Source organism: Papio anubis, chromosome 7 (genome assembly GCF_008728515.1).
Source record: "Papio anubis isolate 15944 chromosome 7, Panubis1.0, whole genome shotgun sequence".
Classification (NCBI taxonomy): Eukaryota; Metazoa; Chordata; class Mammalia; order Primates; family Cercopithecidae; genus Papio; species Papio anubis.
The window spans coordinates 104,715,935-104,737,169 of record NC_044982.1 but is presented as its reverse complement, the minus strand read 5'-3'; the positions used below and the strand labels follow the sequence as shown (position 1 = coordinate 104,737,169).

The 21,235-nt window shown below is 48.5% G+C and overlaps 1 protein-coding gene and 1 pseudogene across 5 annotated transcripts in view; both read left to right on the top strand.

Moving 5' to 3' along the window:
• Positions 1 to 553: 553 nt before the first annotated feature.
• The window catches only part of AP3B2 (adaptor related protein complex 3 subunit beta 2), a 50,447-nt gene continuing 29,765 nt past the window's right edge, over positions 554 to 21,235 (top strand). The window contains exon 1 of one of the 5 annotated variants that reach the window (XM_021940827.2): positions 554 to 894. In XM_021940827.2, the coding sequence (XP_021796519.1) occupies positions 782 to 894 (113 nt within the window). In that variant the 5' untranslated portion in view covers positions 554 to 781. Of the gene's footprint in view, positions 895 to 9,051; positions 9,084 to 18,998; positions 19,085 to 20,251; positions 20,271 to 21,235 lie in introns of those variants that run through there. The other 4 variants (XM_003901326.4, XM_009210818.3, XM_031668397.1 and 1 more) reach the window with 4 other exon arrangements.
• LOC116275774 lies at positions 18,408 to 19,066 on the top strand (annotated as a pseudogene).

The following is a 21,235-nucleotide window of genomic DNA, read 5'->3' as shown; positions in this document are numbered from 1 at the left end:
CCGAAGCTTAATTAGATGTTCACCGTCCTCTGTATCCTGTTCCCCATCTCTCTAAGCCCCCAAGGGCTCCTCGGAGCTCCCTGACCTTAATTCCTTAAATTCCGCCACCTCCAGGAAGCCGAAGAGCTTCCTGCTGCCAAGCCAGATGTTTTAGGAAAGGTGAGGCGGGAAAGAGAGCGTCCTTAGGTATCTGAAGCCGGTCCTCGGGTGCGGTGATCCCTTCCCGCTCTAGAACTCCCAGCCTGCGGGCACAGCCTTCTCTCCAGATCTCCGCTTTCCCCCCACGGCGTGGGGGAGCATCCGCTCGCGCGTCTGGGGAGAACGGAGCCCCAGAAGCCCGTTCCGCCGAGGCTAGGTGGTCGGGGGTGGGGGCAGGTGTTCCGCATCCCCTGGAAGACGGTCCCAGCGTCCGTCCAGCTGCCTCGCCCACTTTCAGACCTGGAGATGAGCCAAGTCGCTTTAAAGGGCAGAAGACGCCCTGAAGCGAGGGCATTTCCGAGGGATGGGCGGGGCCAGGCCCTGCTGCACCGCCCCTGTCGCCTCCTCGCGGACTCGCCCTCCGCTCGGCTGGCGCTGGTGCCTTTAAGACCTCAGCGCGCGGCCCTGATTGAGAAATCCGCGCGCAGCCTCTGCCGCCGCACCCTGTGGTCTCTGCTGAACCCCTGCCGCGCCGCCGGCCTCGCCAGCCCGGCCCGTACCGGCCCGCGTTCCGTTCCTCGGCTTCAACCGGCCTCCGGCCCCGCAACCTCCTCCTCGGCGAAGTCTTCTCCCTGGCCGCCCCATGTCTGCCGCCCCCGCCTACAGCGAAGACAAGGGCGGCTCCGCTGGCCCCGGGGAGCCCGAGTACGGCCACGACCCCGCGAGCGGCGGCATCTTCTCCTCCGACTACAAGCGGTGAGGGAGCCCGCGAGGAGGCTCGCGGGAGGGCTGGGGCCGGGGCCGGGGCCGGTGCGAGGCGCGCGGGCACCATGGACAGCGCCCGGACCCAGCACCGCCCCGGCTGCGCCGACCGGAAGCCCGCCGAGCCCCCTCTTGCGGCCTGGAGCCCCGGCCCAGCGCGGGTAGCGCTGGCACCCCGGCCCCTAGGACGCGGCGCGGGGTGGATAGGGGCTGGCGGGGGATGGGCCAGCTCGGTTTGGGGAGGAGAAACCCACCAGTTCCAGGTGTTTCTCTGGTTTGCAGCGTTGCGTTACGGGTTCCCTTCCTTTTTCGTGCTAGGCGGGTTGGCTTCCCAAAAATGTGGGGGAGGAGTCTGAGTCAGCGAACTTGAGTTTGAGCCTGGGGCCTCTCCAGGAAGGCAGGCCCTAGATGTGCTTGCACAGCTTCCCAGCCTGGCCCCTGCTGCAAATTCATTTCCCCTCCCGCTGGTCCCCATCTCCATCCGACCGTCACATTCCTGCTCCCAGCATTGCCCCTATAGTTCAACTCCACTTTCACACCCTCCCCCACCTTTGATTCTTTCGTTTGTTTCTTCATTTGTTTATTCGTAAATTCTGCTACAAGCATTTATGAAAAGCCAGCTGTGTCGAGTCCTGAACTAGTCACGGAATACAACTGTGAACATGAGACCCTTCTTGTCCTCAGGTTGCTCTAGAGGGGAGCACAGATAAAAAAGCAGTCAGGGACAGTTGAGTGTAATGGGGGCTGTGGAAGCAGGGAGAGGACCTGGTCTCTGGTGCCAGAGAGAAGGGAGACAGGAGCCTGAGGTATGTTCCAGGCAGAGGAAAGGTCTTTCAGGAAGGTTGAGAGCCATCTGTGTGAGCCACTGGACTGACCAGAAAAGAGGGTGGGGAGGACTCCTGAAGGGTTTTAAGCAGGCAACATAATCAGATTTATATTTTAGAAGGAACTCAGGCTGCTGCATTGTGGAGAAGAGATTGGAGGTGGGCCAGATTGAGCAAGAGACAAGCGAGGTGGGTCTTGAAGTTCACAGGCCGGGCATGATGGTGACCTAGACCAGGGGAGAGGCAGAAAATTTGAGGCTGTGGAAGAGGAGGAAGCCTCAGACCTGATGATTAATTGGATATTGGGTGGGGGTTTGAGGAACAGGGGGAGAAGATGAGGATTTTCATGCACATCTGTGTGAAGAGACCACCAAACAGGTTTTGTGTGAGCAATAAAACTTTTTAATCACCTGGGTGCAGGCAGGCTGAGTCTGAAAAAAGAGTCAGCAAAGGGAGATAGGGGTGGGGCCGTTTTATAGGATTTGGGTAGTCAAATTATAGTCAAAGGGGGTTGTTCTCTGGCGGGCAGGGGCAGGAGACACAAGGTGCTCAGTGGGGGAGTTTTTGAGCCAGGATGAGCCAGGAGAAGAAATTTCACAAGGTAGTGTCATCAGTTAAGGCAGGAACAAGCCATTTTCACTTCTTTTGTGATTCTTCAGTTCCTTCAGGCCATCTGGATGTATATGTGTAGGTCACAAGGGATATGATGGCTTAGCTTGGGCTCAGAGGCCTGACATTCCTGTCTTTTTATTAATAAGAAAAATAACATGAAATAGTGTTGACGTGTTGGCAGCAAAAATTTTGAGGGGGGTGGTATGGAGAGATACTGCTTCTCCAGAGCCTCAAAGGGCTGCTTCGAGCGGGATTAGGGGCAGCGTGGGAACCTAGAGTGGGAGAGATTAAGCTGAAGGAAGATTTTGTGGTAAGGGGTGATATTGTGAGGTTGTTAGAAACGTTTGTCTTATAGAATTATTGGTGATGGCCTGGATACAGTTTTGTATGAATTGAAAAACTAAATGGAATTTAGAGAAGGAGAAAAACAGGTATTAAAAGACTAAGAATTGGGAGGACCCAGGACATCCAATTAGAGTGCCCAAGGAGGTTCAGCATAGCCCTGCCAGCAAAGATTATTTATTTACTTTAAGAGGGAGTTAAGAGTGGCAGTTTGAGGATAACACCAGGAGACATCAGTTGTGATGGCTTGGAGAAGCAATGTAAACCGGCAGTGTAAACAAGAGCGGGGCATTTATGAGTAGTTGAGAACGGTGAATAGGAGTATGACTAGTCAGAAGATAGTAGGGATGACAAATTTTTTGGGGCACAGCCAAGTTGATCTGGTGTCTGGAATGAGACTGGGGCCTAATAAAAAGGAGTGTCCATACAGGAGCTCAAATGGGCTGTACCCTGTAGCATTCCGAGACAGCCCCGAATTCTGAGAAGGGCAAGTGGTAAAAGTATTGTCCAGTCCTTTTTAAGTTGGGGGCTGAGCTTGGTGACGTGTATTTTTAAAAGACCATTAGTCTGTTCTACCTTTTCTGAAGATTGAGGACAGTAAGGGGTATGAAGGTTTCACTGAATACCAAGAGCCTGAGAAACTGCTTGGGTGATTTGACTAGTAAAGGCCAGTGTGTTATTGGACTGTATAGAGGTGGCAAGGCCAAACTGAGGAATTATGTCTGACAGAAGGGAAGAAATGACTGCAGTATCCTTCTCAGACCCTGTGGGAAAGGCCTCTACCCATCCAGTGAAAGTGTCTACCCAGACCAAGAGGTATTTTAGTTTCCTGACTTGGGGCATGTGAGTAAAGTCAATTTGCCTGTCCTGGGCAGGGGTAAATCTCTGAGCTTGAGGTGTAGGGAAGGGAGGGGGCTTGAACAATCCCTGAGGAGTAGTAGAATAGCAGATGGAACACTGAGAAGTGATTTCCTTCAGAATAGATTTCCACAATGGAAAGGAAATGTGAGGTTCTAAGAGGCAGGCTAGTGGCTTGCAACCTACATGGAAGAGGTTATGAAATGACAACAGAATAGAATGGGCCTGTGAGGCTAGAAGGAGATATTTTCCTTGGGCTAAGAACCATTTGCCTTGTGTGGGAAGAGACTCCTAAGTGGAAGTTTCAGTGGGGCGGTAGGTGGGAGTGACTGAAGAGGAGAAAAACTGGCCATGAGGGACAGAAGTTGGAGCTACCTGCTTTTTTAGCTACGTTATCAGCATAAACATTGCCCTGACTGACGGGATCTTTTGACGGCCCTTGCAGTGAATGACTCCAGCTTCCTTTGGAAGTAAATCTGCCTTGAGGAGAGTTTTTATTAAAGAGGAATTAATGATGGAGGACCCTTGCATAGTGAGGAAACCTCTTTTCGCCCATATAACAGCATGGTGGTGCATGGTATGGAAGGCATATTTAGAGTCAGTATAAATATTGATGCATAGTCCCTTTGCAAGAGTGAGGGCCCGAGTTAAGGCAATGAGTTTGGCTTTCTGAGAGGTAGTGGAGGGGGGCAGAAAGTATATGTGTCAGGTGTGAGGAAGAAAATAGATTTTGGAAGTTATGAGAACTGTCGAGAGTGAGTTGAGCATAGTTTGTGATTTTGAGGGCCTCTAAAAGTATTAAAGCAGTGGCAGCCGCCACACGCAGACATGCGGACTAGGCTAAAACAGTAAGGTCAAGTTGTTTGGACAGAAAGGCTACAGGGTGTGGTCCTGGCTGTTGTGTAAGAATTCTGACTGCACAGCCCTGCACTTTGGCTGTGTGTGATAAAAAAGGGTTGGGATGAGTTAGGGAGAGCTAGTGTGGGAGCAGCTTCTAGGGCTGTTTTTAAGGAACGGAAAGGAGTGGTGAAAGGATTTAGGATCTGTGGAATCAGCAAGGTTTGCTTTTGTGAGTTTATATGATGGTTTAGTCAGGATGGTAAAACTAGGTATCCAAAGGCAGAAGTATCTAACTATGCCTAGGAAGGAAAGGAGCTGTTATTTCGTAGAAGGGATTGGGGTTTGGGAGATTAGCTGGACATGATCAGCAGGGAGAGCACGTGTGTTTTCATGAGAATTATGCTGAGATAGGTAGCAGATGAGGAAGAAATTTGGGCTTGACTGAAGTAATGGGGGCTGTCCGTGAAGCCTTGCGGCAGTACAGCCCAGGTAGTTTGCTGAGCCTGATGGGTGTCAGGGTCAGTCCAAGTGAAAGTGAAGAAAGACTGGGATGAAGGGTGCAAATGAATAGTAAAGAAAGCATGTTTGAGATCCAGGACAGAATAATGGGTTGTGGAGGGAGGTTTTGAGGATAAGAGAGTATATGGGTTTGGCACCACGGGGTGGATAGGCAAAACAATTTGGTTGATAAGATGCAGATCCTGAACTAACTTGTAAGACTTGTCCGACTTTTGGACAGGTAAAATGGGGGAATTGTAAGGAGAGTTTATAGGCTTTAAAAGGCCATGCTGTAACAGGTGAGTGATACCAGGCTTTAATCCTTTTAAAGCCTGCTGTGGGATGGGATATTGGCGTTGAGCAGGGTAAGGGTGATTAGGTTTTAATGGGATGGTGAGGGGTACATGATCGGTTGCCAAGGAGGGAATAGAGGTGTCCTATGCTTGAGGATTAAGGTGGGGAGATACAAGGGGAGGATGCAAAGGAGGCTTTGAACTGGGGAAAAGGGCAGCAATGAGGTGTGGCTGTAGCCTAGGAATAGTCAGGGAAGCATATAATTTAGTTAAAATGTCTCGACCTAATAAGGGAACTGGGCAGGTGGGGATAACTGAAAAGGAGTGCGTAAAAGAATATTGTCCAAGTTGGCACCAGAGTTGGGGAGTTTTAAGAGGTTTAGAAGCCTGGCCATCAATACCCACAACAGTTATGGAGGCAAAGGAAATAGGCCTTTGAAAAGAAGGTAATGTGGAGTTGGTAGCCTCCATTGATTAAGAAGGGGACAGACTTACCCTCCACTGTAAGAGTTACCCAAAGCATCTGTGATGGTCCAGGAAGCTTCCGAGGTGATTGGGCACCATCAGTCTTCAGCCGCTAAGCCGAGAAGATTTGGGAAGGAATCAGTCAGAGAGCATTGGGCCAGAGCTCCAGGGGTTCTGGGAGTGGCTGCCAGGTGAGTTGGACAGTCCGATTTCCAGTGGGGTCCCGCACAGATGGGACAAGGCTTAGGAGGAATCCCAGGCTGCGGGCATTCCTTGGCCCAGTGGCCAGATTTCTGGTACTTGAAGCAAGATCCTGATGGAGAAGGTCCTATAGGAATGTTTGACTGCTGCAGCTTAGGCATTTTGAAGTTCTTGTGTGCTGGAGATGTGGCTAGGGTTTCTCTCACAGTGGAGGCAAGGAATTGCAACTCAGAAATACACTGTTACTTGGCTGCCTCTATTCTATTATTGTACACCTTGAAGGTGAGGTTAATGAAGTCCTGTTGTGGGGTTTGAGGGTCGGAATTTAAATTTTGGAGTTTTATGTAGTGTTGGGAGCAGATTGGGTAATAAAATGTATATTGAGAATAAGATAGCCTTTTGACCTTTTAGGATTTAGATGTAAAGCATCTCAGGGTTGCTGCCAAACGAGCCATGAACTGGGCTGGGTTTTTATATTTGATGAAAAAGAACCTAAATGCTAACTGATTTGGGAGAGGTCGGATAAAGAAAAAGGAGCATTAACCTTGACTATGCCTTTAGCTCCAGCCACCTCTTTAAGAGGAAATTGTTGGGCAGGTCGGGGAGGGCTAGTCGTGGAACAAAACTGTAAGCTGGACTGGGTGTGGGGAGAGGAGGTGATAGAAGGATTATAGGGCGGAGGAGCAGAAGCTGAGGAAGAATTGGAGTCTGATTCAGCCTGGTGGGGAGCCACCTGAGGAGTATTCTGGGGATGAGGTGAGAGGTCAGATGGGTTGGTAGAAAAGGAAGATTGAAAAGACTCAGCAATGCTTGGGGTTGGGACTGAGGGGACAGGCAGGAGGGAAAGAAGGAGGATTTGGGACGAGTCGCATTGGGAACAGAGACTAGGGAGGGACAGATGTGTAAAAGAATGCCTGGACATCAGGCACCACAGACCGTTTGCCCATTTTATGACAAGAATTACCTAGATCTTGTAGGATGGAAAAATCGAAAGTGCCATTTTCTGGCTATTTGGAATCATTGTCGAGTTTCTATTGGGGTTAAGCGGCATTGCAGAAGAAAATAAGGCATTTAGGTTTTAGGTCAGGTGTGAATTGAAGAGGTTTTAAGTTCTTGAGAACACAGGCTAAGGGAGAAGAAGGAGGAATGGAGGGTGGAATGTTGCCCATAGTGATGGAGGCAAGCTCAGAGAAAAGAGAGGGTAGAGACATGGAGAGAAGGGGTGGGTGGTGCTTGCCCCCCAGGAAAGTGGAGAGAAAAGAGAGGGTAGAGACACAGAGAGAAGGGGTCAAGGGTGCTTGCCCCCCAGGAAAGTGGAGAAGGGGTGGGGGGTGCTTGCCCCCCAAAAAGTGGTGCTTGCCACAAAGGGTGAAGGATCAAGGCAGTCATCCCCGTGGTGATCAGACACCTCCAAAACGTGGGTGAATAATCAAGCAGGCGTCCCCACAGTGATTAAACACCAAGGGAAGACTGTCTTCCTGAGTCCGTGACTGGTGATGGAGTTTTGGGTTCACGGATAAAACGCATCTCCTCTGTCTCTACCAGAAAACGAAAGGAACTGAAATTAAGAGAAGGGAGAGACTGAAAGATGGCACCAAGATTGAAAGGAGAAAGAGGTTGAGGGATAGTGAGAGAGGCTGGAGAAGAGAGTAAAAAGAGGCCGCTTATCCTATTTAAAATTGGTGAGATACTCCTTGGGCTGGTTTGTCTGAGGACCCGAGGTTGTAGGTTGATCTTTCTTTTCAGAGCAAAGAGCAGGAGGACAGGAGATTGATCTCCCAAGGGAGGTCCCCCAATCCAAGTCATGGCACCAAATTTCATGCACGTCCATGTGAAGAGACCACCAAACAGGCTTTGTGTGAGCAATAAAGCTTTTTAATCACCTGGGTGCAGGCTGGCTGAGTCTGAAAAAAGAGTCAGCAAAGGGAGATAGGGGTGGGGCCGTTTTATAGGATTTGGGTAGTCAAATTATAGTCAAAGGGGGTTGTTCTCTGGTGGGCAGGGGCCGGAGACACAAGGTGCTCAGTGGGGGAGCTTTTGAGCCAGAATGAGCCAGGAGAAGGAATTTCACAAGGTAGTGTCATCAGTTAAGACAGGAACAAGTCATTTTCACTTCTTTTGTGACTCTTCAGTTACTTCAGGCCCTCTGGATGTATAGTGCAGGTCACAGGGGATATGATGGCTTAGCTTGTGCTCAGAGGGCTGACAAGAATGTTACTCAGGTTACTAGTTCCTGCAACTGGATGGATGATGGTGTAATTGGAAATAAAGATGTTACAAGTAAATTTGTGGAAAATTAATGTTGAGCCCAGCTTTGGACATACTGAGATTGTAAACTCTGAGGGACATATTACCCTATTAGGTAGCTGGATATTACGATTTTGGTTCCAGGAGAGAGATTAGGGAATTATTAACATATATATGTTAATTAAAGCCACAGAAGTGAAGATAACTCAGGGAGAAGGTATAAAATGAGTTCAGACACTGCATAAGTCAGAACCCTGAAGATACCAACATCAGAGGTGACCAGAGAACAGTGGAAAGTGTTTCAAGGTACCCAAGAAGTGAACTAAAGGCTGAAAGAAAACAGTGTAATTTCAAGGAGGGAGTGGTCAGTAGTTTCAATGCCCATTAAGGTCAAATCAAACAAGGAAAAAAAATTATGACCATTGGTTGACAAAGAAGAGCTCAATTCCTTTCTACTCTATTCCCCACCTTCTGCCCTGGGAGACAAATTCTGGCAAAATGTGGAGAACAGGAGCTAGATTATTTATTTCCCAACATTCTGTTGTACATGATTTAAAACATATAGAAAAATGAAATTAATAGTACAATGAACACATGTATATCATACATCTAGATTCAACCGTCATTGACATCGTGCCATATTTGCTTTATCTAACCATCTATTCGTATATTTTTTTTGGTTGAACCATTTTAAGTTGCAGAGATCATGACCCTTCAACTCCAAATTCTAAATCGGCATCTAAAGCCAGATTTAAATGAATAAAGGATCACATAGGAGGTGAATAGATAAAACAGTGGATGGGAATTTTGCTTTCAAGAAATTTGACTGTAAAAGAGAAAGCTGCTGGAGGAGAACCTCAGTTCAAGGAATTTTGTCTATTTTGTTATTTTGGGTTTTTTTTGTTTGTTTCCTAAAATGTATGACTCCATGTTTTTGTTTATTGTTAATATTAGACTGGGAGAGCCTCGAGCAAGTTTAACTGCTGATGGGAAGGAGCAATTGGTGAGAAAGAGGCTGAAGGGAAGAAAGGAAGTACAGAACGCTGAGTGATGGGAGGGGAGGCTTACTGAGCTGGGTGGGAGGTCTAGCCTGGAAGCAGGGAGGACCAGCTCTGCCTAGAGGGAAGAGGGCAGGAGGAGAGGAGAGTATAATGCAGATGGAGACTGGGTACAGTGGCTCATGCCTGTAATTCTAGCACTTTGGGAAGCTGAGGCGGGCAGAGCGCTTGAGATCAAAAGTTTGAGACTAGCCTGGCCAACATGTCGAAACCCCCTCTCTACTAAAAATACAAAAATTAGCCAGTTGTGGTAATGAATGCCTGTAATCCCAGCTACTCAGGAGGCTGAAGCAGGAGAATCACTTGAACTGGGGAGGCGGAGATTACAGTGAGCTGAGATGGCACCACTGCACTCCAGCCTGGGCAACAGAGTGAGACTCCATCTCTAAATAAATAAATAAGTAAATAAATGCAGATGGATGGGAGTCTGGGGCAGGGAGATGCAGGGGATTTCATCTAAAGCCTTTCCCTTTTTTGGGAACCAGGTAGTGAAGCCATAAGGGCAAGGCTGGGAATGGGGACTTGAGGGTCAAAGGGGTTTCAAATACAGTGAATAAAGCCAGCCAGGCCAGGTGCAGTGACTCACACCTGTAATCCCAGCACTTTGGGAGGCTGAGGTGGGCAGATCACCTAAGGTTGGGAGTTTCAGACCAGCCTGACCAACATGGAGAAACCTCGTCTCTACTAAAAATACGAAAGTTAGCCAGGCGTGGTGGCGTATGCCTGTAATCCCACCTACTTGGGAGGCTGAGGCAGGAGAATCGCTTGAACCCAGGAGACGGAGGTTGCAGTGAGCCGAGATCATGCCATTGTACTCCAGCCTGGGCAACAAGAGTGAAACTTGATCTCAAAAAAAAAAAAAAAAAAAGCCACCCACCACTGGCAGGCCAGTGGCATTAGAGACTAGTGGGACAAGAGGGCCAAGGATGTGAGCCAGTTGGAGGGATGGACACAGGGGTTGTGGGGGAGGGTGCTAGGAGGAAGTAGAGATAAAAGAAGGTTGATGGGAAGGAATAAATCAAGTATTGGTTCTGGAAAGGCAGGTGAGGATTAAGATGCCTAGGGTCAGTGAGAAGATGGTATATAAGATTTCTCAGGAGGCTGCAGTCTAATTGTGGTGGTGGGATTGGAGCTGAAGAGGGCATCTCTCACCTCTCTATCAACTCCACTGACCCTCTAGTCCCTTGCCCAGAGACTGGGGGTAGGCTTGGTCCCCCGTCCCTGCCCTTCTGTCCCTCTGAAGGCCTTGTCTCTGAGCAGTGAAAAGGAAACCGGAGCCTCCCTCCCTGCCAGTATCTGGTTACCAAGTTTTGGGGGCGGGCCGTCTGGCAACTATGACAGGAGCTCCAGTGCCCTGGCCAGCTCAGTCCTATCCTGGAGAAGGACCTGATGCAGCGATTCCTTCAGCTCCCGGGGGCGGTGGTGAGGCCCAGGGTCAGAGGGGCCTGCGGAGCTGATCGAGAGGCTGCTAGCCCTGTGCTGGCTCCCGAAGGTGGGCCACCGCCCTGGTACCAGGCCTTGGAGCCTGAGGAGCTTCGGTGGCTGCAGGCCCAGGAGGAAGACACGACCCCAGAAGCATCTCTGGAAGGACCTTGCCCAGAGGCTGGCCAGAGCCAGAGCCAGCCACTACGGTATAGAGGAACCCACAGGAACCCCCTACTCACACAGCCAGGAAGGCTAGGGATGGGCAGCTGCACTCAGCCCAGATATCTTCAGGACCCACCTCCTCAGACAGAGGCTTAGGCTGGCATTTAGGGTCCAGGCTGGGCAGAGAAGGTGGTCAGGGGCACAGTATGGGGGCTGAGGGTATGAGTGAGGAGAGGAGGATAGTAAAATATTTGAGGGTTGAGGTCCCACCTTGACCTTTTTCTCCCCATAGGCCCCTACTGGAGTGGGCTCTGGATGAGGTTTGGGGACAGGATAAAGCACAGACAGGGTTTGGCCAGCCACTGCCTGCCAGTAGACTGGAACTTAGGTGGTAAGAGGTGGCAGGGAGGTGTATATCAAGGGAGGTGAGCATGACTGACCTCCAGTGCCATGCTGGACCCCCTGGCTGGCTCCAGCCACCCCCAGAAGAGTCCCTCAGGCTAGGTCAGACTAGGGGTCAGGTCAGAGTGAGCCCAGTGTAAGGGGATCTGACTATGGGAGATAATGTTTCATGGCCTTAGGGTGTTGTTGTGCCTTAGTCCCTGTGTCTGCCTCTTGGGAATGGAAGCTGGTGGGAGTGAGTATGAGAGGCCCAGGGCGGTCTCACCGTAGGTGGTTGCTGTGGTCTGTGTCAGTGCATAGGTCTGTGTCAGTGCATATTCACAGTCAATCTTGCCTGTGCTGGCTGCTTTAGGCCCAGTGGTCCTGCCCTCTCTCATTCCCCTTCTCCTTCAGGGGCCTGGAATGTACTCACTAGGCTGGGTGGGGAGGATGCCTTGGAGTGTGTGCATTTGACAGGCACATGTGGCATTTTTGGGTGTGGTGAGGAAGGGAATACCCAGAGTTAAAGGAGATTGGGCAAACTTGGCCCTCCTTCCACGGAAGCCCAGGGAAAAGCTGTCCCAGGGTGACCCCTCAGAAGGGGATCAGGGGACTCCTGGGGCTGGATATATTTGATCTTAGAAGCCTACATTTATCATCAAAAATCTCAACTAGGAGTCCACTGGACCATTTTGGTGAATGAGACTGGAGAGACCAAGTTTGGTCCAAGTTGTCTGTGTATTAGATGTGACTGTGGCGTGTGTATTGGGGGGGAAACATGTGTGGTGTGTGTGTCTCTATGGGGGTGTAAGGAAGCAGGGAGAGGTCTCGTGGTGGTTTATGTCTGTAGGGGGCATGTGTGGGGTGTGTGTGTCTCTATGAGGGTGTGGGGCAGCAGGGAGAGATCTTGTGATATGTGTCTGTGGGGTACATGTATGGGATATGTGTGTCTCTATGAGGGTGTGGGAGAGTGGGGAGAGGTCTCGTGGTGGTATATGTCTGGGGGGTTTGTAGGTGTGTAGGTGAGTTGTGTGGGTGTCCAAGTGTGGGGGTTTGTGTATGTAGAGTTTTTCTATGGTAGGTGTCTATATGTGGGGGAGTGTGTTTCTCCGGGTGTTGTGTAGGCAGGATTTTGTGGGTTTATGTATGGATTCTACGAGTGTCTGTGGGGCCTGTAGGTATGTTTGTATGAGCTGTCCGTGAGGTGTAGGTATGTCTGTCAGGGGACATGGGAGTGTCTGTGGTATATGTGGGTGGTATCAATGTGTAGTTGTCTGTGGGGTGTGCGTACGGAGGATCCTGGGGTGCAGTGTTGTGCATTTGTATCTCAGGGAAGCTGGTGCCCAGCTCTGTCATTGTTCCTAGGCCCTCGGTGCTGCCCAGGCCTACCCAGCTCAATGGTCTGTACCTATGTCCATGCCCCAGGTGTCCTGAGCTCAGCCTCCTACCCACTAAGAAACTCACAGTCTCATCTGTGTTTGGGAGGGTAAGAGGGTGATTATCTTTGGGCCCTGGCCTGACCCTGGGAGAGTAGAAGATGTCCTCGGATTTGGGGGACATTCTCCCAGGTGGGGGAGTTTCAGATAACATGATGGGGCTTGATATTTTCTTCTGTCCTCACATGACAGATAGTGAGGGCCTCAGATAATGCTGGAAGGCATCATCTTTCCATTTTGCTTTCCATAAAAAATCTCTTTAGGAAAGACAGTTTCTAAAATTCTTGGGATAGTGACTTCTTAGTGCTTCTCTTCTCATTTGACATTAGGTACTCACGCATTTCTGCAGCCCTGTGACTAAGGCGCGTGTTGTATCGGGTTCTCTTCCTCTCAGCATTTGTCACTCATTTCTTAGCATTAGCAGCAGTCATTTGCCTCTTTATGGCTGTTATCATGTTCTTTCCTCTCCTAACAGAAAACATTTCTGATTTTCCGTCATTTCTAAATGTTGCATGTCTGTGACTAACTTTGCACACAATGATTTTTTTTTTTTTTTAGACGGAGTCTCAATCTGTTGCCCAGACAGGAGTGCAGTGGTGCGATGTTGGCTCACTGCAAGCTCCGCCTCCTGGGTTCATGCCTTTCTCCTGCCTCAGCCTACACAGTAGCTAGGATTACAGGCACCCACCACCACGCCTGGCTAATTTTTTTTGTATGTTTAGTAGAGACGGGGTTTCACCATGTTAGCGGGTTGGTCTTGATCTCCTGGCCTTGTGATCCGCCCACCTCGGCCTCCCAAAGTGCTGGGATTACAGGCGTTAGTCACTGTGCCCAGCCTGATTTTTAATTTTTATCACTGGTGATATTTCTCAAGCTGAATTCTTGTGCCTGGGTCAAAGCTGTGGGTTACCAGAGTGTCATCTGCGAAATTAGTTTGTGCGAGTCCCCACACACAGCTGCTCACCACATTTTGGAATTGTCTTGGCAACATATGAGTGCATCAGTGTCACACAACTCTATCAGCTGTATATAGACACATTCTTTTTTCATGGGTTTATTCACAATTCTCTGATCACTTCTTGATCATCCTCTGAGTATGGTTAGGCACATTGTTCACGTGCACAAGGGCATCTGGCCAAGGAATACCAGCCCATGATCCACACATGGAACAGGGAGCAACAGCTCAGGGCTGTGTCTACCTGGAGGGGCATGCAGATGGCAGATGGGCTTGTAGCAGCCCTGACAGTGAATGCTGGAGAGAGACCTTATACATGTATATCAGTTCCTTTTTTTCTTTTTTTGAGATGGAGTATCACTCTGTCGCCCAGGCTGGAGTGTAGTGGCATGATCTCGGCTCACTGCAATCTCCGCCTCCTGGGTTCAAGTGATTCTTGTGCTTCAGCCTCCTGAGTAGCTGGGATTACAGGTGTGTACCACCATACCTGGCTAATTTTTGTATTTTTAGTAGAGATGGGGTTTCACCATCTTGGCCAGGCTAATCTCAAACTCCTGACCTTAAGTGATCTGCCCACCTTGGCCTCCAAAAATGCTGGAATTACAAGCGTGAGCCACCACGTCTGGCCTCTATTTTGAATATTAAACTTTCATTTACCATATCCCAAATATTTTTCCTTTTGTTGCTATTATGGGCTGATTTGTGTCCCTCCAAAATGCATATGTTGAAGTCCTAGCCCCCAGTACCTCAGAATGTTACCTTTGAGGTGATTAAGTTAAAATGAGGTTATTAAGGGGGGCCCTAATCCAGTATGACTGACTTCTTTATAAGAAGAGGAAATTTGGATATAGGCATGCAGAGGGAAGACCATGTGAAGACACAGAAGATGGTTGTAAGAGACAGAAAGACCCAAAGTGTGTTTCTCCTACTCTCATACACACCACTCACCAGAGAGTGCTTCACCTCTGGCCACAAAAATGGGTGGAGATTTCTCCCCACTAACAACCTGTTCTCCAGCGGACACTAACTGGGTGTTCTGTAATTCAAGTCAATCTAGTTTTAGATTTTTTAGGTTAAGGGCTCAGTGCCACAAGACTGCCTTCTGCTTCAGATGCCAATTGCAAGTGGTAAGTTGTCACCTATACTTCTGACCAACTGGCTATAAATCAGGGGTTCCCATGCCCTCCTCCTTGGGTTCAACTCTGTGAGTGGCTCACAGAACTCAGGGAAACTTTATTTATATTTACCCATTTATTATAAAGGATACAGACAAAAACCAGATGAAGAGATGCATAGGGAGAGGTATGGAAGTGGGGGCGCAGAGCGCCCATGCCCTCTCCAGGCACTCCACCCTCCAGGCACCTTCACATGTTCCACAATCTGGAAGTTCTCCAAACCCTGTCCTCTTGGGTTTTCATGAAGGCTTCATGATTGATCGCATCTTTGGCCATGTGATCAATTCAACGATCAGCCCCACTCCCCATTCCCCAGAGGTCAAATAGTGGGATTGAAAGTTTCAACCCTCGGCTGGGCGCAGCGGCTCATGCCTATAATCCTAGCACGTTGAGAGGCCAAGGCGGGTGGATCACTTGAGGTCAGGAGTTCAGGACCAGCCTGACCAACATGATGAAACCCTATCTCCATTAAAAATACAAAAATTTGCCAGGAGTGGTGGTAGGTGCCTGTAGCTACCCCAGCTACTTGGGAGGCTGAGGCAGGAGAATTGCTTCAACCCAGAAGGCGGAGGTTGCAGTGAGCCGAGATTGCACCACTGCACTACTGCACCACTCCAGCCTTGGCAACAGAGCAAGACTCAGTGTCAAAAAAAAAAAAAAGAAAAAAGAAAAAAGTTCCAACCATCTAATAACAAAAGATGCTTCTATTACCCAGGAAATTCCAAGGGATTTCCATGTCAGATGTTCCTATCACTCAGGAAGTTATAAAGGTCTTAGGATTGCTGTGTGAGGAACTGGGTGGAAGACCAACTATTAGGACAAAAGTTATCCTAGCATTGCTATCGTCAAGAGTTTTAGGAGCTCTGTCTCAGAAATGGGGTATAGAGACCAAATATATATATTTCTTTACAATATCACAAGAGCCATCTACAAGCCAAAGAGAGAGGCTGTAGAAGAAACTAATCCTGTTGACATTTTAATCTCAGCCTTCCAGCCTCCAGAACTGTGAGCAAATAAATTTATGTTGTTCAAGCCACCATCTGTAGTACTTTCTGGTTTTTTTTTTTTAGAGATAGGTTCTTGCTCTGTTGCTTAGGCTGGAGTGCGGTAGAACGATCATAGCTCACTGTAGCCTCCAACATCTTGGTGGAAGTGTTCCTCCCACCTCAGCCTCCTGAGTAGCTGGGACTATGGGCACGTGCCACCATGCCTGGCTAATTTTTTTTATTTTTGTAGAATTAGGATCTGACTGTGTTGCCCAGGCTGGTCCCAACTCCTGAGCTCAAGCAATCAATCCTTCTGCCTCAGTCTCCCAAAGTGCTGGGGTTACAAGTGTGAGCCCTGGCCTGTGGTTCTTTGTTATGGTGGTTCTAGGAAGCTAGTATAGTTGCCTTATTCTTCTCATAAATTTAGCTTTTAGATTCCAAAGTTTAAAAATTAAACCTAGGCCTGGCACAGTGGCTCACACTCGTAATCCCAGCACTTTGGGAGGCCGAAGCAGGCAAATCACTAGAGTCCAGGAGTTTGAGACCAGCTTGGTCAACATGGCGAAACATCATCTCTACTAAAATACAAAAAAATTGCCAGGCATGGTGGTGTACGCCTGTAATCTCAGCTATTTAGGAGGTTGTGGCATGAGAATCACTTGAACCCAGGAGGCCGAGGCTGCAGTGAGCCAAGATAGCGCCACTGCACTCCAGCCTGGGCAGCAGAGTGAGACTTTGTCTCAAAAAAAAAGGGCTGGGCGCAGTGGCTCACGCCTGTAATCCCAGCACTTTGGGAGGCTGGGGTGGGCGGATCACCTGAGGTCGGGAGTTCGAGACCAACCTGACCAACATGGAGAAACCTTGTCTCTTCTAAAAATACAAAAATTAACTGGGAATGGTGGCACACGCCTGTAATCCCAGCTATTCGGGAGGCTGAGGCAGGAGAATCGCTTGAACCTGGGAGGCGGAGGTTGCCGTGAGCCAAGATTGCGCCATTGCACTCCAGCCTAGGCAACAAGAACGAAACTCCGTCTCAAAGAAACAAAAACAAATACAAATTAAACCTAGCCATATTGTTGCTAATAATTTTATGACCTTAATAAAATCTTCCCTTCTTTTGTATTTAAAAATAATTTAACTGTTAAGCAAATGTGGGATTTATTTTGGGGTGAAATATGTATACAAGTTAAATTATTTGCTGCTGGCCAGATGTGGTGGTTCATGCCTGTAATCTCAGGGCTTTGGGAGGCTGAAGCGGGTAGATCACTTGAGGTCAGGAGTTTGAGACCAGCCTGAACAACACATGGTGAAACCCTGTCTCTACTAAAAATACAAAAATTACCCGAGCGTGGTGGCGCATGCCTGTAATCCCAACTACTTGGGAGGCTGAGGCAGGAGAATCACTTGAACCCAGGAGGCAGAGGTTCCAGTGACCCGAGATTGAGCCATTTTACCCCAGCCTGGGCAGTGAGAGCAAAATTCCATCTCAAAAAAAAAAAAAAAAAAAAAAAAAGTGCTGCAAAGCAGTTGTCTCAATAGCATTTATTTAAGTGGGGGTGGGGGGGCGAGGTTCTTTCTTCCTTAGATAAGTTATTGGTTCCTAATTTATCAAGTTAGACCTTTTATGAAATTCCCTCCATGACCTTTGACCTTCTGGTTTTAACTTGGTACCAAACAGCTTTTATCATTGTCTCGTGGTTTTATGTTTTGAAGTCCAATAGGGTGAGTTGTCTATCATTACTCCCTTCTTTTCTCAAAAACATTCTTTGGAGTTCTTACCTACTGATTTTTTTTTCCAGATGAATTTTGCTGTCACTTCAAAAAGTTTGACAAAATGTTCCCTTTGAAATTTCAATTTTTTGAAATGAAGTATGAGATCCAAAAAAAGAAAGAAACCTGTGTATTGGCTCAGCACTACCCTTATTCCTCTCAGCCAACCGCAAGGGATCACTTATTCAAATCTTTATTCATCCCACTAGAGTTTAATAACTTCCTTGAATGGCTGTTCAGTGGTTCAGTGACAGGTCTGGCTTTTGTTGTGAGGCAATCTGTGGAGTCTCTGGGACCCTTCCAGTCCCTGGAATCAGTTTGGTCTGAGACGTTAGGCCTTGGAAACATACTGGAGGCAGGGCAAGGGCACCCTGCTCTTGTTTTGGCATCTACCTCTTTTCCTCTGGTCCTTCTCATCCATGCAACTGGTCCTTTTCCCTGAGCCGGGTCCATACTTTCCCACCCCAAACCCTTCCTCTTGTCTCTTTTCTCTCTCTTCCTGGCTACATTCATTTCCTACACTGCTGTATCAGAAGTACCACAGGCCGGGCGCGGTGGCTCAAGCCTGTAATCCCAGCACTTTGGGAGGCCGAGGTGGGTGGATCACGAGGTCAGGAGATCGAGGCCATCCTGGCTAACATGGTGAAACCCCGTCTCTACTAAAAATACAAAAAACTAGCCGGGCGTGGTGGCGGGCGCCTGTAGTCCCAGCTACTCGGAGGCTGAGGCAGGAGAATGGCGTGAACCTGGGAGGCGGAGCTTGCAGTGAGCCGAGATCGCGCCACTGCACTCCAGCCTGGGTGACACAGCGCGAGACTCCGTCTCAAAAAAAAAAAAAAGAAGTACCACAATTGCGCCTCGTTCCCACAATGCAGTGCGACTGAGCGCCTCAGAGCTCGCAGGGACGCTGCCGGGGGCGGGGGCGGGTAGTGCTGAGGCAGCGGCCCGCGGGCCCGTGGCGTGGCATCGAGCGGTGCGGATGTTGGGCTGGGCGGATGAGCTAGAATGAGTGAGGGTGACGGGTGCATCTACGTGGTGGGCCTTCCGACCGACGTGCGCGAGAGGGACCTGGAAGACTTTTTCTACAAGTACGACCGCATCCACGAAATCGAGCTCAAGAACTGGCACGGCCTTGTAGCCTTGTGCCCTTTGCCTTCGTGCACTTTGAGGACCCCCGAGATGCAGAGGATGCTATTTATGGAAGAAATGGTTATGATTATGGCCAGCGTTGGCTTCGTGTGGAGTTCCCCAGGACTTATGGAGGTCGGGGTGGGTGGCCCCGTGGTGGGAGGAATTGACCTTCTACAAGAAGATCTGATTTCCGAGTTCTTGTTTCAGGACTTCCTCCATCAGGCAGCTGGCAGGACCTGAAGGATCACATGCGAGCAGTTTGGGATGTCTGTTACGCCCACGTGCAGAAGGATGGTGTGGGGATGGTTGAGTATCTCAGAAAAGAAGACATGGAATATGCCCTGCGTAAACTGGATGACATCAAATTCTGCTCTCGTGATAGTGAAACTTCCTACATCCGAGTTTATTCTGAGAGAAGGACCAGCTATGGCTACTCACGGTCTCGGTCTGGGTCAAGGGGCCGTGACTCTCCATACTAAAGCAGGGGTTTCCCAACACCACTTCTTTCAGGCCCTACTGAGACAGGTGATGGGAATTTTTTCTTTATTTTTTAGGGTAACTGAGCTGCTGTGTGCTCAGAATCTACATTCCAGATTGAGGATTCAGCGTCTTAGGAAATTGTTTTAATTTTTTTTTAAATAAGAAAAAAAACTACATAATTTCTACCAGGGCCATATTAGCAGTGAAACATTTTAAACTGCAGAAATTGTGGTTTTGGTTCAGAAACAAGTTGTATATTTTTCACTCCTGATTATGGGAAAAAAATCAGTTCTGTCTTCGTGGGTTGCTCTGCTATAGAGATCAACAGTTACTGTGACTGAGTTGGCCCATTCTGTTTAGAAATATATTTTAAATGTTTAGAAAAATGCTCATCATCACTGGCCATCAGAGAAATGCAAATCAAAACCACAATGAGATACTACCTCACACCAGTTTGAAGGATGATCATTAAAAAGTCAGGAAACAACTGGTGCTGGAGAGGATGTGGAAAAATAGGAACACTTTTACACTGTTGGTGGGAGTGTAAACTAGTTAAAACCATTGTGGAAGACAGTGTGGCGATTCCTCAAGGATCTAGAACTAGAAATGCCATTTGACCCAATGATCCCATTACTGGGTATATACCCAAAGGATTATAAATCATGCTACTATAAAGACACATGCACACGTATGTTTATTGCGGCACTATTCACAATAGCAAAGACTTGGAACAAACCCAAATGTCCATCAGTGACAGACTGGATTAAGAAAATGTGGCATGGCCGGGTGCAGTGGCTCATGCCTATAATCCCAGCACTTTGGGAGGCTGAGGCAGGTGGATCACGAGGTCAGGAGATCGAGACCATCTAGGCTAACACGGTGAAACCCTGTCTCTACTAAAAATAGAAAAAATTAGCCAGGCGTGTTGGTGGCGGACTGTAGTCCCAGCTACTTGGGAGATAGGCAGGAGAATGGCGTGAACCCGGGAGGTGGAGCTTGCAGTGGGACAAGATTGTGCCACTGCGCTCCAGCCTGGGCAACAGAGTGAGACTCCGTCTCACCAAAAAAAAAAAAAAGAAAATGCGGCACATATACATCATGGAATACTATGCAGCCATAAAAAAGGATAAGTTCATGTCCTTTGTAGGGACATGTATGAAGCTGGAAACCATCATTCTGAGCAAACTACTGCAAGGACAGAAAACCAAACACCACATGTTCTCACTCATAGGTGAGAATCGAACAATGAGAACACTGGGACACAGGGTGGGGAACATCACACTCTGGGGCCTGTCATGGGGTGTGGGGAGAAGGGAGGGATAGCATTGGGAGGAATACCTAATGTAAATGATGAGTTAATGGGTGCAGCACACCAACATGGCACATGTATACATATGTAACAAACCTGCACGTTGTGCACATGTACCCTAGAACTTAAGTATTTAAAAAAAAAAAAAGAAGTTTAGTAATTGAAAAAAAAAAAAAGGTACCACAATTGGGTTGCTTGGAACAACAGAAACGAATTGTCTCACAGCTCTGGAGGCCAAAAGTCCGAACTCAAGGTGTCAGCAGGACCGTGCTCCCTCTGAAACACATAGGGGAATCCTTCCTTGCCCCTTCTAGCTTCTGGTTGTTTGCTGGCAATCTCTGGCATTCCCTGGCTTGTAGACGCATCTCTCCAATCCTCTGCCTTCACCTGGTAGTCTCCCTGTGTCTGTCTCTTTAAGTGGCTGTCTTTTTTTTTTAAATTTCAATTTAATCTATTTTTTGTAGACACATTGTTTCACCATGTTGCCAGGCTGGTCTGGAACTCCCTGGCTCAAGTGATTCTCCTGCCTCAGCTTCCCAAAGTGCTGGGATTACAGGCGTGAGCCACTGCGCCCAGCCCACATGGCTGTTTTCTTACAGGAAACCAGACATATGGGATTGGAGACCCACTCTACTAGAGTAGGATTGCATTTAACTAATTACATCTGCAACAACTGTGTTCCCAAATAAGGTTACATTTTGAGGTACTAGGGGTTAAGACTTAAACATATCCTTTTTAGGAAGGACACAGTTCTTCCTAAATATTAACTGGCCACATGTTTCCCCTGGCCATGTTTCCCCTGGACCCCTAATATTAACTGGCCACATGTTTCCCCTGATCTGTACTTTACTCGCTCCCCCTGGCTCTCTGGTCCCTCTTCGGGTCAG